Genomic DNA, 17,667 nt, shown 5'->3' with positions numbered 1-17,667 from the left:
GCTCTCAGTCATGAACCTCAGATCCATGGTTCATGCATGAGAGAGGTGCAGCCAATCCAAGCCCATCTGCACACCCTCTATACACAACTCTAAACTTTCCCAGTAGCTCTGGTCAGCATTCTTAAAACACACAAATTACCATTCAAGGAAATGAAATATGTGGAACCAACATAGATCACACTTACTACAACAACTTGTCACAAAAAAAACCTAAGCAAGGTGTGTGTCATATCCTAAAATATTTTGGCCACACATTTTGGTCAGTATTTCACAGTAGGTCTAAAGACGATGTAGTATAGTGCACTGAAGCATTTTATATCCCTGCTGTGACTGACAACAGGTGTATGTATCTAAACTTCAGGTAAAGAGGTGTGACAACACAGAGAAGTATGTTGTGAACTGCAGTGGTGACCGGTGCTCTTGGGGTCACGATGTGGTATTTGCCCTCTTCAATCAAATACTACCAGTATTAACTCTTGGTTTAATACCACTTAAAACATAAGCTTTTATTCTTTTTATGGTTGACTGTCAGTAATGTTGAATGATTAATTCATTCAATCTATTCATTCAGCTTTATTATTCAAGATGCTACCATGCATTACTTTGGTACTTCACCACACTTCACCACCCAAGTTGATTTGACCATGTAAGCTGCATAAGCAGGGGATTTGGCAATTAAACCAAAAAAGTTGAATTTCCCCAGCATGTTGCTAGAAACTCTACACAGGCATTGAGAGGGAACCATTATTTTATTCTCATTCTTATATATCTAATATAAAAGTGTGCTTTTGAAGGCCACTGCTGGCGTACCCTACTTGTGACTGAAGATTTGGTAATGACCCAGTAGTTCTCATCTCTCAGTTCTATCTGAGATTTGGAGAAGCTGTTGTGTGCTAATGTGTGAACCAACATTCTAGAGTTACAACTGTGGTAGGCAGCATGCACGTCTCTAATATACCAAAACTAAAATAGACTTGTATGATTTTCAATGCACAGAATTATATACAGAATTGTACTTGTTTAACATTTCTGAGCTGTGAAGCGTTTGCAGGCAGTGAGAATGATTTGAGAAAACCAGTTTTGTTTTGTTTTTTTTTCTGAAACATGCTATACGAACAACCAATGCTTCACTGTCTATATCAAGCAATACGTCAGAGTGATTTTTGTTGTATTTTTATTTTGCTAACGTACACCGACAGAAAACTGCGGTGAGGCTACCGCAGAAGTGAAAGAGGAAGGAAGACCAACGATTTCCTTGCTAGAATGTGCGAACTCGCGTCAGGAGGAAGATTCAAGGCGTTTGCCAAATAACTTTTAATTTACGGTGACGTGTTTCATGCGTTCCGTTGGTTTGGTTTGCTTTCATTTTGATGTGACGTGTTTTCGTGTCTATTGTTTGCAGGAAAAATGGCGAAGCTTAGCGAACACGGGATCCGTCTGAGCTCTGTGCGTATTCTTGACACAAAAGTATACTGTGAAAGTTTCTGCAGTGCTTTGTCATGTACAATGTTATGCAAAAGTGTTTATTTCGTCCTAGATGAGTCCATCATACCTGAACAGCAATTCAACCAGTCACACCTGGCCGTTCGGTGCTGTTGCAGAGCTAATAGGTAAGATTTTCAGATTGCAACTTGCATAAAGTTGAAAATGATTTCCACCAAAGGCTTCGGTGTTTCGGTTAGTAGATCGACTTCCGCAAAAAGTCATTAAAAATGTCGAAAGAAGCATTTACTTATCAGAAGCAGCGCACCTGTTGCACGTTTTATTGACCATTGAACCGTCCAAAGCGAGTTTTAATGGTTCAGATTTATTGTTGTGTTTATTTCATTATTATTGATTGGTTGTATATGCAGTAATATATAATATTCTATAATTAAGGAATTATTGTAGACAATAAAGTACCTATGCTCGACATACACACGTGCGTAGGTTCTTCCTTGTTGACGATTTCTTTACCTGTTTTTGTTTTCTCCCATGTCTGTGATAATAGTCTGGATTCAGTTTCACCAAATCATCTGGCTGTACTATCTAAAGATTATCCAGGGCTACGTTTCCCAGATGCATGTTTTAAGCTACTACTACACTATAAAGCAACTACAACTAGCTTTCCCAATTTCTAATTTCTACTTTCCCTGTGCTCGATGTGTGCTACAGTTAGCAGTTTTAAAAGTACTTATAAAAGTGTTCAGTGTTAGTGTAGATGAACTGCATGAGGTTATTTCCACATGAAACATACTACGCGAATTAACAGACCATCTCTCTGTCTCTCTGTATTACACATTAGAAACTGACTGTGGACATTAACCGATCACTAAGTTTAGGCCGGATTATTTATTAAACCACAAATATTTCTCTGCAGGTCTCTGTAGATATTTAACTGATATAAAACTGTCAGTACTGTAACTTCCCAGATCGTTTTTCCATATTCCCTGCGTGTGTTGTAATTGCAGTCCATTGATTTGTTACCTTTCTACATAATAGACAATGCATCTGACCCTGGGGTCACAGCTAAGCAGATCTGGATCGATGTAGTAACTGTGAAGGGGCAGATGTGTCTCAGCTTCACAGATAATGGAAGTGGGATGACGCCCAACAAACTGCATAAAATGCTCAGGTGAGTGGGGAACAGGTGAGTGGGGAAAAGGCCTGGAACAAGCAAGGGGGACCAAACTGGCCCTCTGTGTCCTGCTTTGGGCATCGCTTCTGTGAACACTGAACATTCAGATTAAATGTCATGTATAGTGTGTAGTGCAGAAGACGAGCGTGTCTGCACAGGCCAGCAGGACTGATTCTATGCTTAGTCCCTGTCGGTTCTGGTATGTTGTTCTGCAAGTTCTGAAAGATTTTTGTGTTTGTTTACATTTCTACCAACTTTTGTTAAGTTGTTATAAATAAACTGCATTTCTGCTAATTTTAAACTATGAAGTAATGCAGTGCACGGTTGCACAATTCCACCTGGACATGTATTGTAATTACACAGATTATTTAAACAGGATGATGCATTTGATTTTCACTTGAAGGAGTTTAAGCAGTTTGATTTATGACCATAAAGATTTATTGTTTCTATGTTCCATGAAGTTTTTTTCCTTCATGGAACATAGAAACATTTAATTAGGTATGAAATATACTAGAAACTTACCCTAACAAATTAAATATAACTGACATTTAACGTAAAGTGTTTTCCCACCTATCCTATGAATTTCTTTCTAAGACGGTAAACTTTGGTAACTTATTCCAATGAAGATGAGGATTTTGACTGTGGTAGGTCATCAGGTAAGGGTAGTGAACATTTGATCTCTTCCAGGTACTTTGGCCATTGTGGCCACAGCACTGCAAGGGCACCATGCGTATTTGTTTCCTGTGAATCTTTGAGCTGAGCAGGATGCACTTAGTCATCTAATAATTACTCAGATATATTTAGCTGTTATATTCCAGCGTCTGCTTCTCATGCATGCTGATGCAGAGCTCTGTGTCTGAACAACTATTATATACATTGCCTTAACTGTGGTGTTCAGTTATATGTTAATGAGCTGTCTACTCCCCCACCCTGTTTCTTTAGTTTTGGCTTTACAGATAAAGGATCGGGGAAGTCTAGTCATCAGGCCATAGGAGTCTACGGGAATGGCTTCAAGTCAGGTTCCATGCGTTTGGGTCGTGATGCTCTAATCTTCACTAAGAATGGAGGATGTCAAAGCATAGGCATGCTGTCACAGAGCTTCTTGCAGGCCATTAAAGCGCAGGCCGTCATAGTTCCCATTGCCCCATTCAACCAACAGACCAATATCCTTTATTTAGTTCACTGTGTTGTGTGGCTCTCATGCACATGTGAGATCACTGCTGTCTACTGAGTTCAGAGTGAGTGCTTCGCTTACAATAGGAAACCTGAAGCTCATATTATGAGTACCTAACATAGGAGGAAAATAGTTTTTGAACCCTGTTCAGGAAAAACAGTAAGCAACCCTATCTTATTGTAACTATTTCTGTCATCGCATGTGCTATGTGAAGAGTATTTAGGTATCAAAAAGTGGAACCACATTATTAATTACAGACATTTGCACTGTATATACTGTAGTCTTTTACTTTGGTCTCCCCAACATTTACCCATATGGAACCACATTTTAGTTACAACACTTAGCAGACACTCCTATTCAGACTGATTTACAGAGGTGATAATCCATATGCTAGGACACTATACAGAAGTATAGGAATTTCCAAAAACAGCTAAAACCCTGTTTTTACACACAGAGGGTCGAGCTCAGAAGGGGCTAATAACAGGACCGACTGACCAATCACTGCCAAGATTAACTATAATTTAAATAATAGTGTACTCATTGTACTCAGTATGTACTTAGCAATACTCAGTATGACCATAAGAGCCTTCATTAAAAACTCAGTGGAATAAAATCAAGTCAGACAACTGACCAGATGACCAAGTGTGGTATATACCAAGAGACACTGTCCTCATTACTGTGAGAGCATCAATAAGAGAAGGTACAGGTACAGATTCAGAGCAGAACTACCATCAGTGCAGAACTACCATCAGAGCAGAACTACCATTAGATCAGAACAACCATCAGAGCAGAACTACCATTAGATCAGAACAACCATCAGAGCAGAACTACCATAAGAGGGGAGCTACCATCAGCAGAACCACCATCAGAGTAGAACTACCATCAGAACAGAACCACCATCAGAGTAGAACTACCATCAGAACAGAACCACCATCAGAGCAGAACTACCATCAGAGCAAAACTAACATCAGAGCAGAACTACCATCAGAACAGAACCACCATCAGAGCAGAACTACCATTAGATCAGAACCACCATCAGAGCAGAACCACCATCAGAGTAGAACTACCATTAGATCAGAACCACCATCAGAGCAGAACCACCATCAGAGTAGAACTACCATCAGAACAGAACCACCATCAGAGCAGAACTACCATCATAGCAAAACTAACATCAGAGCAGAACTACCATCGGAGCAAAACCACCATTAGATCAGAACTACCATAAGAGCAAACAAACTAACAGAACTACCATCAGAGAAGAACTACCAAAATAATATCAAATGGGGACCTCCAGATCTAGAGAGACAAGCAAGTAATGACAAACCAACCACAAACAAAGATAGTAGATAACATGAAATGGTATAATGTGGAAGGATGCGATAATATATAGAGACACATATGTCAGTCAAGTGCCTTTTGAAAAGGCAAGTCTTTAGCTGAGTGAAGGGCCCCAGTGTTATGGATAGATAGTAGATGTTTGTTCCACCTCTTGCTTATGCAGAAGAGTCTTCAAGTGTTTCTTTCCTGTCACAAGAGGAACCGAGTAGACATTTAACATTAATGAGTGTGGACATGTGAGGTTTTCTTTATCCAAGACTCCTTAACTTTGGTTCTCACAGAGTTTGGTCATAACCGAGGATTCTGAGGCCAGTCTTAGGGCTATACTCACTCACTCCCTGTTCAAATCAGAATCAGAACTGCAGGAACAGCTGGACTCAATTCCTGGCAAAAAAGGCACCAAAATCCTCATCTGGAACATACGCAGGTATGTGACATTTCAACAGGAGGCACTATGCACTCTATTATGACTTGCTGGGTTTGCCAAATTAAGTTAATTTTTTAATTCACTTTAAAATGTTTTTTCTCCCTTTTCATTAATCTAATTTAATGTTCTAAGGGAGAATATTCTTAGGTTTTTGTTTACCAGTAATAGGTCTGGCAGAGAAACGTATGCAAGTAGTGGTTTGTTGGTAAACACCTAGCTACAGAGCAACATTTACATTTTGGGCATTTAGCAGATGCTCTTATCCAGAGCGACTTACAAAGTGCTTTGCCATCTGTTCACAAAATGTATTGAGTAACTAAAGATATTTATATTGCTCTGATTGATTGATGAATGTCTACTCTATCAAGCCTGTACATGGCTGCCAAAAAAAGTACAATAGAAAATTGTGTGTGGAGTTAATAGGTAAGTTATTAACAGATCATTTCCTGGTTACAGTAATGTAATTATTACTTTTGTTACTTTTTACTTTTTGGTTATTTTTCATGTTTTTATACTTTTGTGACCTGAAACAGAGGTCAAGTTCTAGGGCACAGCCTGCAGCTGTCAGGTTTCCCACAGATCTCTTGCTGGTTTGGTGTGTAGCGGTGGTGTTGACCTGCACCCTTCCTTCCCGCATGCACCCGGGAAAGACCCTGGCTAAGTGGCAGTCTTTCAGAGCAGCAGGCATTAGACATCTTTGGAAGAATTAAATGAAAAAGGTCTCTAAGCAAGCAGGTGGTTGAGTCCTGTCCCTGTCCTACTGACAGGAACAAGGACGGGAAGCCGGAGTTCGACTTTGAGACAGACAAGGAGGACATTCGCCTGCCAGAGATCCACTCAGAGGAGACGGAGAGGACAGGGAAGAGGAGCTACTTCGGTCCTCGCAGGACTGACCACATTGTTCCTGAAATGGACTATTCCCTCAGTGTGAGTGAACGAGGAGAGACGAGACAGAGGTGTAAGAGGAGGAACCGATGACAGCATTGAGATGGAGATGGGTCAGATAACAGGACTGAATGCTGTGTAAAAAGTTAAATTTTATGCAGGTTTTGTGTTTCCCTTTCTCTCTCTTTTTCCCCTCTCAGGCATATCTCAGTATTCTGTACCTGAAGCCGAGGATTCAGATCATCCTTAGGCAAAAGAAAGTCCAGACCAAACTTGTGACCAAGAGTCTGTCCATGATTGAGAATGATGTTTACAAGCCACAGTTCATTGTATCCTTTTACTGATCTCTCACTCATAGCATATGCAAATGAAGTCCTGACACCGGTAAAATATATATTTAGAAATCATTGCTTCAGTTCTTGTCACTACTTTGCACTGTCAGTTATGGCAGTATGTAATGTCATTTTATTTCCAAGTCAAAATGTATCAGATTTTTCCTTTTTGTGCTTCTCTTAACTGTCCTAAAATCAGAACGAGCGAGTGAAGATTACCTTTGGGTTCAACCGTAAGAACAAAGATCATTATGGAATTATGATGTACCACAATAACAGACTCATCAAGTCCTATGAGAAAGTGGGCTGTCAGATCAAGGTGCCTGATGCAGAACCAACCACTCTGAAAATATCAGAATATAATTATGGACTTTTCATTACTTATTATTTTTTTATTAAGGTTTTTTTCCCTTTCCCTGTCAGTCTTCAGGGCAAAGGTCAGGAGTGGGGGTCATTGGAGTTGTTGAGTGTAACTTCCTGAAACCAGCTCACAACAAGCAGGACTTTGAATACACCAAAGAATACAGGTATAATGAATGATCCCCATACTCAGTTCTCATCCTCCAGCCCAGTTCACTCCAGACACTAACTGTGCTGTTCCACCTCATCAATGGAATCTGGGCAGCAGGTGCAAGAATAGTGGCGAACGAAAGTTGTTGAGCGGGGGGGCGAACGTAACACTCAAATGGGTGGTGAACGTAACACTCGTCTAAAAATAAATTCTCCGGTTTAAAATATAGTCTCCCGTTAAAAAATTTTTGGCATTTGGGTCCGTATCCAGTTAATCAGGAATGTGATTGGGTCCGGACAGGACGGCGTTCGGGTCCGGATCCGGACCGCGGTCCGCCATTTGGTGATACCTGCTGTAGAGGAATGATATTGTTAAGCCTGCAGCTGCTGCACCTGATGGGACTACAGTACATTTGACATAGCCAGTGTCTTTCTGTCAGACTCACGTTAGCTGCACTCGGACTGAAACTGAACGACTACTGGCGGGAGAAAAAGGAAAAGAAGGCGAAGGAGCGTGCGTTCCGAGCCCTGGAGAGGAAGAACGCAGACGGGCAAACTGAGGAAGACAATGTGGAGGACGAGGAGGAGAAAGTGTAAGCTGCACTGTCTGTGTTGTTGGTCTCAGACAACCTTCCATCCACCACATGTCTAATGAGTCAAAATAAATCACCACTGTGTGACTCCGGCTGGGACGCCTGCTAGCTCCAACAGTCTTTGTCCCTTCGCTGGCCACTGCTGCAGAGCCCTTGAATCCCCCAACACCCATTCCTTAACACCTTCCAAAGACCCACTACCCAACACTCGCTCCCCAAGACCCCCCAAAGACCCACTACCCAACACCCGCTCCCCAACACCTTCCAAAGACCCACTACCCAACACCCGCTCCCCAAGACCCACTACCCAACACCCGCTCCCCAAGACCTCCCAAAAGACCCGCTCCCCAACACCCGCTCCCCAAGACCTCCCAAAGACCCACTACCCAACACCCGCTCCCCAAGACCCACTCCCAAAGACCCGCTCCCCAAGACCTCCCCAAGACCCGCACCCAAAATCCACTCCCCAACACCCGCTCCCCAAGACCTCCCTGTGAGCGTGGTCCCAAGACCACCCCAACATCCACTCCCCAAGACCTCCCAAAGACCCGCTCCCCAACTCCTACTCCCCAAGACCCACTCCCAAAATGCCTACTGTTTTTGCAATTAAGAGTGCTGAAATGTGCCTTAGTGAGAAGGAACTTAGTCCATTTCAGTTTTGTTTTTCTCTTGGTTGGTGAGAACACACAGAGAAGGCGGAACTTGTCTACTTGTCTACTAATATAGCAGTCAAGTTTACTGTTAGACCACAGAGTTCACACATTAAAATTCTTTGCACTTTCTGTCTTCTACACTTGCATGCACACACACACAAACAAACCTCAGAGTTCTTTAGTCTGTAAAGCCAGAGTGACTGAAACAGTCACATCTGCCAAAGGAAAAGAAGTGAGTGTTTTATCACTAAATCTACTGAAAAGGAAACAGCAGCTGTCAGCATGGCTAACTGAAGCACTTGTGATAAGACACCCTAAAATATCAGCTTTAATGATGTTAACGGTTCCTCTCTGTGTAAGGGATGTGACATGGGTTCAGTGTGAGGACTGTATGAAGTGGAGGGGTATTTCCACCCACCTGTTTTCAGGGAACGTCCCTGACCCGTTCACCTGTAATCAGCACCCTGTCTCACGCCTAAGGTCAGAGTTCACATGGCCTTCTGCATGCCACCTCTCCTGGCCAAACCTCCGTCTTTCACACAAAACATAACTCCTGACATAACTTCCTCGTGATGATATCCTCAAACACCCAGGAAATATATAGGCTGTGGCAAAAATTACATACACTATATTGCCAAAAGTACTCGCTCACCCATCCAACTTATCGGAATGAAGTGTTCCAATCATTTTCATGGCCACAGGTGTATAAAATTAAGCACCTAGGTATGCAGACTGTTGTTACAAACATTTGTGAAACATTGGGTCGCTTTCAGGAGCTCAGTGAATTCCAGCATGGAACTGTGACAGGATGCCACCCATGTCAACAAATTCAGGAGTGAAATTTCCTCGCTCCTAAAGGTTCCACAGACAACTGTCAGCACAGAGTGGTAGGCCACATAAACTGATGGAGTGGGGTCAGCGGATGCTGAAGTGCATAATACAAAGAGGTCACCAACTTTGTGCAGAGTCAATCACTACAGACATCCAAACTTCATGTGGCCTTCAGATTAGCTCCAGAACAGTGCACAGAGAGCTTCATGGAATGGGTTTCCAAGCAACTGCATCCAAGCAATACACACCAAGTGCAATGCAAAGCGTCACAAATGCACTTCTGGAACAATGGTCAAAGATCCCTATAAACACACTCCTAAACCTTGTGGACAGCCTTCTCAGAAGAGCTGAAGCTGTTCTAGCTGGTGGACCAACGTCATATTGAACCCTATGGATTAGGAATGGGTTGTCACTTAAGCTCATATGTGAGTCAAGGAAGGTGAACGAATACTTTTGGCAATATAGTGTAGTTGTAAAGCTGTGAAAGTCACAGAACTCATAAACTGATCTATGATCAGATGTATGTGGTTTACTCTCAGCTACACACTGTGAAGTGGAAGCAGTTGACTTTGTGCTAATCTCTTAAAGGAGCTGCTTAGTGCCAGAGGAACCGGAGGAGGTGATGGACGAGCTGACACGCAGCTATGAGAAAACACACAAAAAACAGTAACGCTTTCAACAGCACCCGACGTCTGTGTGTGTGAGTGTGTGTGTGTGTGTGTGTGTGTGTGTGTGTGTGTGTGTGAGAGAGAGAGGGAGAGAGAGAGAGAGAGAGAGAGAGAGAGAGAGAGAGAAAATCTGGTTAGAGTCTAGCATTTGTGTTACTGTTAAGCCACATACTGAGTGAGGAACTGAGAACTGTATTCTGTGTGTTTGTGTTTCGATAAAAGAACCATTAAAAATAACCCTTTTTATCATACAATAGTCACAATAGTCATTAATAGACATAAGCGCATATCAGTATGACATTTCATCTCATCTGCTCCTGAGTTCCTTGTCAGAACTGGTAGTACATCTGATGACATGGGCTAATGAAAGCCAGAGCCCCACGCTTATGTGATCTTGCCTGTAGCTTCATTGGTTTGTGTATTAAAGTGTGTTCTGTTGCCTTGTGTACATAGGGACAAATACCAGATGAAAAGAAGAAGAGGAAAATCTGGGGAGGTGAGGAGATTCAGCCTCCTAAAGCACACACACACATGCATGTACTGAAACACTGGTATTTTGATTATGTTCTTAAGCGAGACTTGCTTACACACTTAAGATTCACTCACCTGTGACCTGCCACCTCCTCACACACACACCTGTGACCTGCCACCTCCTCACACACACACACCTGTGACCTGCCACCTCCTCACACACACACACCTGTGACCTGCCACCTCCTCACACACACACACCTGTGACCTGCCACCTCCTCACACACACACACCTGTGACCTGCCACCTCCTCACACACACACACCTGTGACCTGCCACCTCCTCACACACACACACCTGTGACCTGCAACCTCCTCATACACGCACACACCTGTGACCTGCCACCTCCTCACACACACACCTGTGACCTGCCACCTCGTCACACACACACCTGTGACCTGCCACCTCCTCACACACACACACATCTGTGACCTGCCACCTCATCACACACACACCTGTGACCTGCCACCTCCTCACACACACACACACCTGTGACCTGCCACCTCCTCACACACACACCTGTGACCTGCCACCTCGTCACACACACACCTGTGACCTGCCACCTCCTCACACACACACACATCTGTGACCTGCCACCTCATCACACACACACCTGTGACCTGCCACCTCCTCACACACACACACATCTGTGACCTGCCACCTCCTCACACACCCACACCTGTGACCTGCCACCTCCTCACACACACACCTGTGACCTGCCACCTCATCACACACACACACCTGTGACCTGCCACCTCCTCACACACACACACACACACACCTGTGACCTGCCACCTCCTCACACACACACCTGTGACCTGCCACCTCATCACACACACACCTGTGACCTGCCACCTCCTCACACACACACACACACACACACACACACACACACACACACACACACACACACACACACACACACCTGTGACCTGCCACCTCCTCACACACACACACACACCTGTGACCTGCCACCTCCTCACACACACCTGTGACCTGCCACCTCATCACACACACACCTGTGACCTGCCACCTCCTCACACACACACACACGCACACACACACACACACACACACACACCTGTGACCTGCCACCTCCTCACACACACACACATCTGTGACCTGCCACCTCGTCACACACACACACACCTGTGACCTGCCACCTCCTCACACACACACACCTGTGACCTGCAACCTCCTCATACACGCACACACCTGTGACCTGCCACCTCCTCACACACACACACCTGTGACCTGCCACCTCCTCACACACACACACCTGTGACCTGCCACCTCCTCACACACACACACCTGTGACCTGCAACCTCCTCATACACGCACACACCTGTGACCTGCCACCTCCTCACACACACACCTGTGACCTGCCACCTCGTCACACACACACCTGTGACCTGCCACCTCCTCACACACACACACATCTGTGACCTGCCACCTCATCACACACACACCTGTGACCTGCCACCTCCTCACACACACACACACCTGTGACCTGCCACCTCCTCACACACACACCTGTGACCTGCCACCTCGTCACACACACACCTGTGACCTGCCACCTCCTCACACACACACACATCTGTGACCTGCCACCTCATCACACACACACCTGTGACCTGCCACCTCCTCACACACACACCTGTGACCTGCCACCTCGTCACACACACACCTGTGACCTGCCACCTCCTCACACACACACACATCTGTGACCTGCCACCTCATCACACACACACCTGTGACCTGCCACCTCCTCACACACACACACATCTGTGACCTGCCACCTCCTCACACACCCACACCTGTGACCTGCCACCTCCTCACACACACACACCTGTGACCTGCCACCTCCTCACACACACCTGTGACCTGCAACATCCTCACACACACACACACACACACATCTGTGACCTGACACCTTATCACACACACACACATCTGTGACCTGCCACCTCGTCACACACACACACACACACACACACACCGGTGACCTGCCACCTCCTCACACACACACCTGTGACCTGCAACCTCGTCACACACACACACCTGTGACCTGCCACCTCCTCACACACACACACCTGTGACCTGCCACCTCGTCTCACACACACACACCTGTGACCTGCCACCTCCTCACACACACACACCTGTGACCTGCCACCTCATCACACACACACCTGTGACCTGCCACCTCCTCACACACACACACACACCTGTGACCTGCCACCTCCTCACACACACACACCTGTGACCTGCCACCTCGTCTCACACACACACACCTGTGACCTGCCACCTCCTCACACACACACACCTGTGACCTGCCACCTCCTCACACACACACACCTGTGACCTGCCACCTCATCACACACACACCTGTGACCTGCCACCTCCTCACACACACACACACCTGTGACCTGCCACCTCCTCACACACACACACCTGTGACCTGCCACCTCGTCTCACACACACACACCTGTGACCTGCCACCTCCTCACACACACACATCTGTGACCTGCCACCTCCTCACACACCCACACCTGTGACCTGCCACCTCCTCACACACACACACCTGTGACCTGCCACCTCCTCACACACACACACCTGTGACCTGCAACATCCTCACACACACACACACATCTGTGACCTGACACCTTATCACACACACACACATTTGTGACCTGCCACCTCGTCACACACACACCTGTGACCTGCAACATCCTCACACACACACACACATCTGTGACCTGACACCTTATCACACACACACACATCTGTGACCTGCCACCTCGTCACACACACACACACACCGGTGACCTGCCACCTCGTCTCACACACACACACCTGTGACCTGACACCTTATCACACACACACACATCTGTGACCTGCCACCTCGTCACACACACACACACCGGTGACCTGCCACCTCGTCTCTCACACACACACACACACACACACACACACACACACACACACACACACACACACACATGTGGCCTGCCACCTCGTCACACATGCACACGATTTCCTGGGGTCTCTTTCTCTGCAGAAAGAGGAAGTCTACAGTGTCTGTAGATTTCTAGAAAAGGAAATCCAAAAAACAATGAGTTAAGTGATGATAACCACAGGCTGTGTCTAGGTCTGTGCATGGTTTGTGGGTAAAACACAGAGAAATTGTGGCACTCTGTGGGATATTAGTCCTTCATCTATACTGTTTACATAATCAATCATTTGTGGCAACTGGTTTGTATGTTGTGCATCTTAATACTCTACAAATGTTTTACCAGTGTGACTGTTGTTGCTTGAACACATACTGTACCTTATACATGTTCATAGATATATTCTCAATGTCCTTGCACATATATCTGCATATTAATGAATGCACAGGATTTCTGTGTCTCACGCACTGACAGACAATCACACCAGAAGTTGGTTTTGGGTTTTTGTTTGTTTGTTTTTCCTGTTTCTTTTTATGCTGGTAGCCTCAGCTTCTGTTTCTGCTGGCCTCACTGCTTCTCTTAACGTAAATCTACAGACTCACATTAGCTCAAAGTACATCCAGATTGTGTAAAACTCACCTCAGACCTCAGACTAGAGAAAACGGATTATGAGAAAGAAAGGTTGTGTGTGTGTGTCAGTCCATAGAAGATTCCAGGTAAGTAACTACAGCATACTGTAGTAGAAATATACAGATATTCAAAATAGTAAGAAAGTATACAAGGTTTCCGGAGAAACTGAGCATTTTTTGGACTGAGGTCCTTTAAAGTGTTTCTGAATTAGTAGACGTCTAAATCTTAACATCCATTTCATGGGTTCTAGAGTTCCAAGAATGTAGATCAGTTCTGTTTCTTTCCTCGTTTCATTGCTGCCATGGAAACAACTGACAATGCAAACAGATGTGTCATTAATGCTCTGTCCAGTAGCACTAAAATGCCTAATAGACAAGGATAAAAAGAAATCTAGTTTCATGACCCCACTGAAGTCAGTTTCAAAGTGGTACATATTTAGTGTATGCAATGTGTGTGTATTTAAGGGAGGTAAAACTCATTCAGGAGGCAGTGAGACACCTGAGTCCCCTACAGAAATCGGACTGAACGACCCTGCTGTTATGATGGACAAAGACGCTGAGGACAAGAATATCGACTCCACGCCACCTACGCCGGAGCTGCCACGATCACACGGGTCAGAAAACTACACATCTATAAACCCGTTTACAGCTGCAATTACAAAACAGCCTGTTCCATCCCATTTTTACAGCTACAGTTACAGTTCAGTCTGTTCCATCCCAGTTTATAGCTACAATTACAGAACAGTCTGTTCAATCCCAGTTTTCAGCTACAATTACAGTGCAGTCTGTGCCATCGCATTTTACATGTACAATTACAGTACCGTGTGTTCCATCCCATTTTTACAGCTACAATTGCAGTTCAGTCTGTTCCATCCCAGTTTGTAGCTACAATTACAGTACAGTCTGTTCCATCAAAGTTTCCAGATACAATTACGGTACAATCTGTTCCATCACAGTTTATACTCAATCAATAGGCCTAACAGATTCATCACAATAATAATTTACAAATTTAATTTGATGTAACGGGCAAGGTGAGGCAGGAGGCAGAGATGGGTATACAGAAAAACACGTCGTTTATTATAGTTTATACCACAGCGTAACGCTGACATTGAACATAGAACAAGTATTGGACTCACAAAGACGAGCACGGGACAAGACTAACGCACATAAAATATACTTAACACACATTGAGCACCGTGTGTAGCACATTGGACTAACGAAACGGGTGAACACATACACAAACATCCACACCCACATGAAGTACATATATAGACACAGACTACATCTACACACGTCTGAAGGGAAGGATTTAAGGCTGTACTGTGACACTCGATGATTCTAATATTTACTTTCTCAATCAGCAACAAAAGAAAAGCACCATGGAAAAGAAATGAAGCAGGCAACAAATCTCCAAAATGCTCCGAGGCCACAGACCTCCCCACTGAAAAGGAAAGAACAGCAGCAACAACAGAGAAAACTCCGGAAACCCTGGAGACGAGCAGTAGCAAAGACCAGGCCTCAAGTGTGGTGAATCAGGAAGACAGAATTCAAAACACAACAGAATCTCCTGAGAGTTCAGGTCTTCCTGTGAGCCAGGGTCCTGCAGACCCACACTGGACTGCACTAGAGCCTCAGATTAAAGAACATCCGCGAGCCGCCACCGGTGCGCCGGGCTGGCCTCACCCGCTCGTCCCACAGCCCTCCACGGCTCGGCCCCACCCCCTCTCCCCAGCTCAAACAGTGGTGGTGCCTCCCCTCAGCCGAACCAGCAGACAGCCGGTGTCCCCGCTCCCGGTGGAGGGCGTGGATCGGCCAGCGCTCGCCGGGAAGCTGGCTCAGCTGGAAAGGGAGGCAAAACGTCTGCGGAGACTCCTCAGCCTCCAAGACCCGACTATGGACACGGCCCCGCTGGTGGAAGGGGAGGTGCAGGGCTGGGAGGGGGTGACCACAGAGGGCGTGGGTCTGGAGCCCTCCGCTCACAATACTCACACCCTGACAGCACACCCTAATGCCTGTAAAGATTCAGGCACTGAAACCTTGGCAAATGCTTCTATGGCAACCAAGGTGAGAACTGAATGCCTTTGTATGTCAAATACTGAATTTACTCTGCACTCACTCAAATGCTGTGTTCACATTTCCAGACATTCTGAAACGTTATGCAAAAAGATTAGATCAGCGCGTCAACACTGACTTGAAATGCAAATTCTTATGGTATATCAACATTATTTATTTCTGTCTTTGTTAGAAGTCGGAACTTCAGTCAGACCACCAAAGTCCTTCAAAGATAAACACCTATCCTCCAGTCCAGCAGGGGGTACCAGTAAGCTCTACAGATGACCTACACTGTAGTAAGACACTGGCCAAACTACAGAGCCAAAACCAGGCTCTCTCTGCAGAGCTGAATAAATTGAAAAGAGAGAGAGAACAGCTCCTAAATGAAGTGAAACAAGCAGAGAGGAGAGATCAAAGCACCAGCACCCCCTCTAATACTCATGAAAGGTATGTATACATACTCTAAAAATACCATAACTGCATAATTCTCTCTTAATATAAGTCATCTCACTTTAATTTCTTTCCATCCTTGAGAACTTTAATCGTTATTTATCCATAAACACATCTCTACAACTCTTCACTCTATGATACTCCACCCTCAGCTTTCTGCTCCGCCCTTTTCTCTACACAGTATCACACTGGAGCGATTGCGCTCCATCCGACAAAACGTCGTGGCTCTTCTCTCCTCCATCCTTCCCAACTTGGACATGCAGGGCATCAGCTATGACACGGGAGATGTGGACAGCATTCTGCAGCAGATCATCCACGCTAATAACCTCTGATCTCACAACAGCATTTATAACCGAGCTTCATCAAGAAGGAAGCATATGGACCAGTGACTACTGATTACAGTTCAGTGCTAATTGGATCTGAAAGTAACGTGCATACAGGCCATGAAACACACTTATTACACTGATCCCAGTGCAGTTCCTAAAGCTGAGCCGAGCACACTAAAGGAAACACAGAAAGCATCTGAACCATTTATTAGTCAGCTCCAGGCATGCGGTATGTGGGATAAAGTTAGAATGAAAAAACCTTTTCATTCTACATTTAGGTTACTATCCCGATGTGATGTCTTTTGATAGTGGGCTCAGCACCACAGTACACATGTAAACTAAGCCAATATGTATAGGGTAAGAGCCAATTGCATTGGTGTAGCAGTGCCTTTATTCTGCAGCACCTTTATTCTGTTTTTCAAGGTAGCTGTTCAGCTTAGACACATTTATGTTTGCAGTATTCTGGTGGAAAGGCAACACAATGATCAAAGGTCAAAGATCAAGTGTAAGAAAGTTGGTGAAATACAAATGTAAAGTTTGTGAGCTTTCATTTCAGTAGTATTGTTATGATATACCGGTAGTTTGTTTTTCTGAATGTTTAAACATAGTTTATGCTGTCTATGATATCAGTTTGTATCATTTACTATACCCCGTTTATTGAAAAGATGTTTGTGTACTATAAATTTTATTAGAAACTGTATTT

The 17,667-nt window shown here is 44.8% G+C and overlaps 1 protein-coding gene across 3 annotated transcripts; it reads left to right on the top strand.

Moving 5' to 3' along the window:
* The first annotated feature begins 1,189 nt into the window (after positions 1-1,189).
* Positions 1,190-17,642, top strand: LOC143514513 (MORC family CW-type zinc finger protein 3). 3 transcript variants are annotated; one of them, XM_077005796.1, is made up of 18 exons: positions 1,190-1,265; positions 1,403-1,446; positions 1,538-1,610; positions 2,482-2,614; positions 3,560-3,781; positions 5,410-5,556; positions 6,324-6,483; positions 6,642-6,770; positions 6,973-7,092; positions 7,197-7,300; positions 7,724-7,876; positions 8,890-9,009; positions 9,949-10,026; positions 10,482-10,524; positions 14,602-14,750; positions 15,498-16,200; positions 16,382-16,635; positions 16,791-17,642. In XM_077005796.1, the coding sequence occupies exons 2-18, from the start codon at positions 1,408-1,410 to the stop codon at positions 17,032-17,034; spliced, it is 2,871 nt and encodes a 956-aa protein (XP_076861911.1). In that variant the 5' UTR covers positions 1,190-1,265; positions 1,403-1,407; the 3' UTR covers positions 17,035-17,642. The 3 variants fall into 3 exon arrangements, with proteins under 3 accessions (XP_076861911.1, XP_076861910.1, XP_076861912.1); XM_077005795.1 differs by lacking the exon at positions 1,190-1,265 and having other exon boundaries at positions 1,272-1,446; positions 16,791-17,641; XM_077005797.1 differs by lacking the exon at positions 1,190-1,265 and having other exon boundaries at positions 1,272-1,446; positions 16,820-17,639.
* The last annotated feature ends 25 nt before the right edge of the window (positions 17,643-17,667 follow it).

Source organism: Brachyhypopomus gauderio, chromosome 5 (genome assembly GCF_052324685.1).
Source record: "Brachyhypopomus gauderio isolate BG-103 chromosome 5, BGAUD_0.2, whole genome shotgun sequence".
NCBI lineage: Eukaryota > Metazoa > Chordata > Actinopteri > Gymnotiformes > Hypopomidae > Brachyhypopomus > Brachyhypopomus gauderio.
The sequence above is the reverse complement of the archived record's forward strand: the minus strand, read 5'-3'. Positions and strand labels throughout refer to the sequence as shown.

Bases quoted from the DNA above. Each gene is read 5' to 3' on its own strand.
- LOC143514513 (XM_077005796.1), top strand. From the start codon at position 1,408: ATGGCGAAGCTTAGCGAACACGGGATCCGTCTGAGCTCT. The intron at 6,484-6,641 runs GTGAGTGAACGA...TTCCCCTCTCAG, and splicing joins AAATGGACTATTCCCTCAGT to GCATATCTCAGTATTCTGTA. The intron at 7,301-7,723 runs GTATAATGAATG...TCTTTCTGTCAG, and splicing joins GAATACACCAAAGAATACAG to ACTCACGTTAGCTGCACTCG.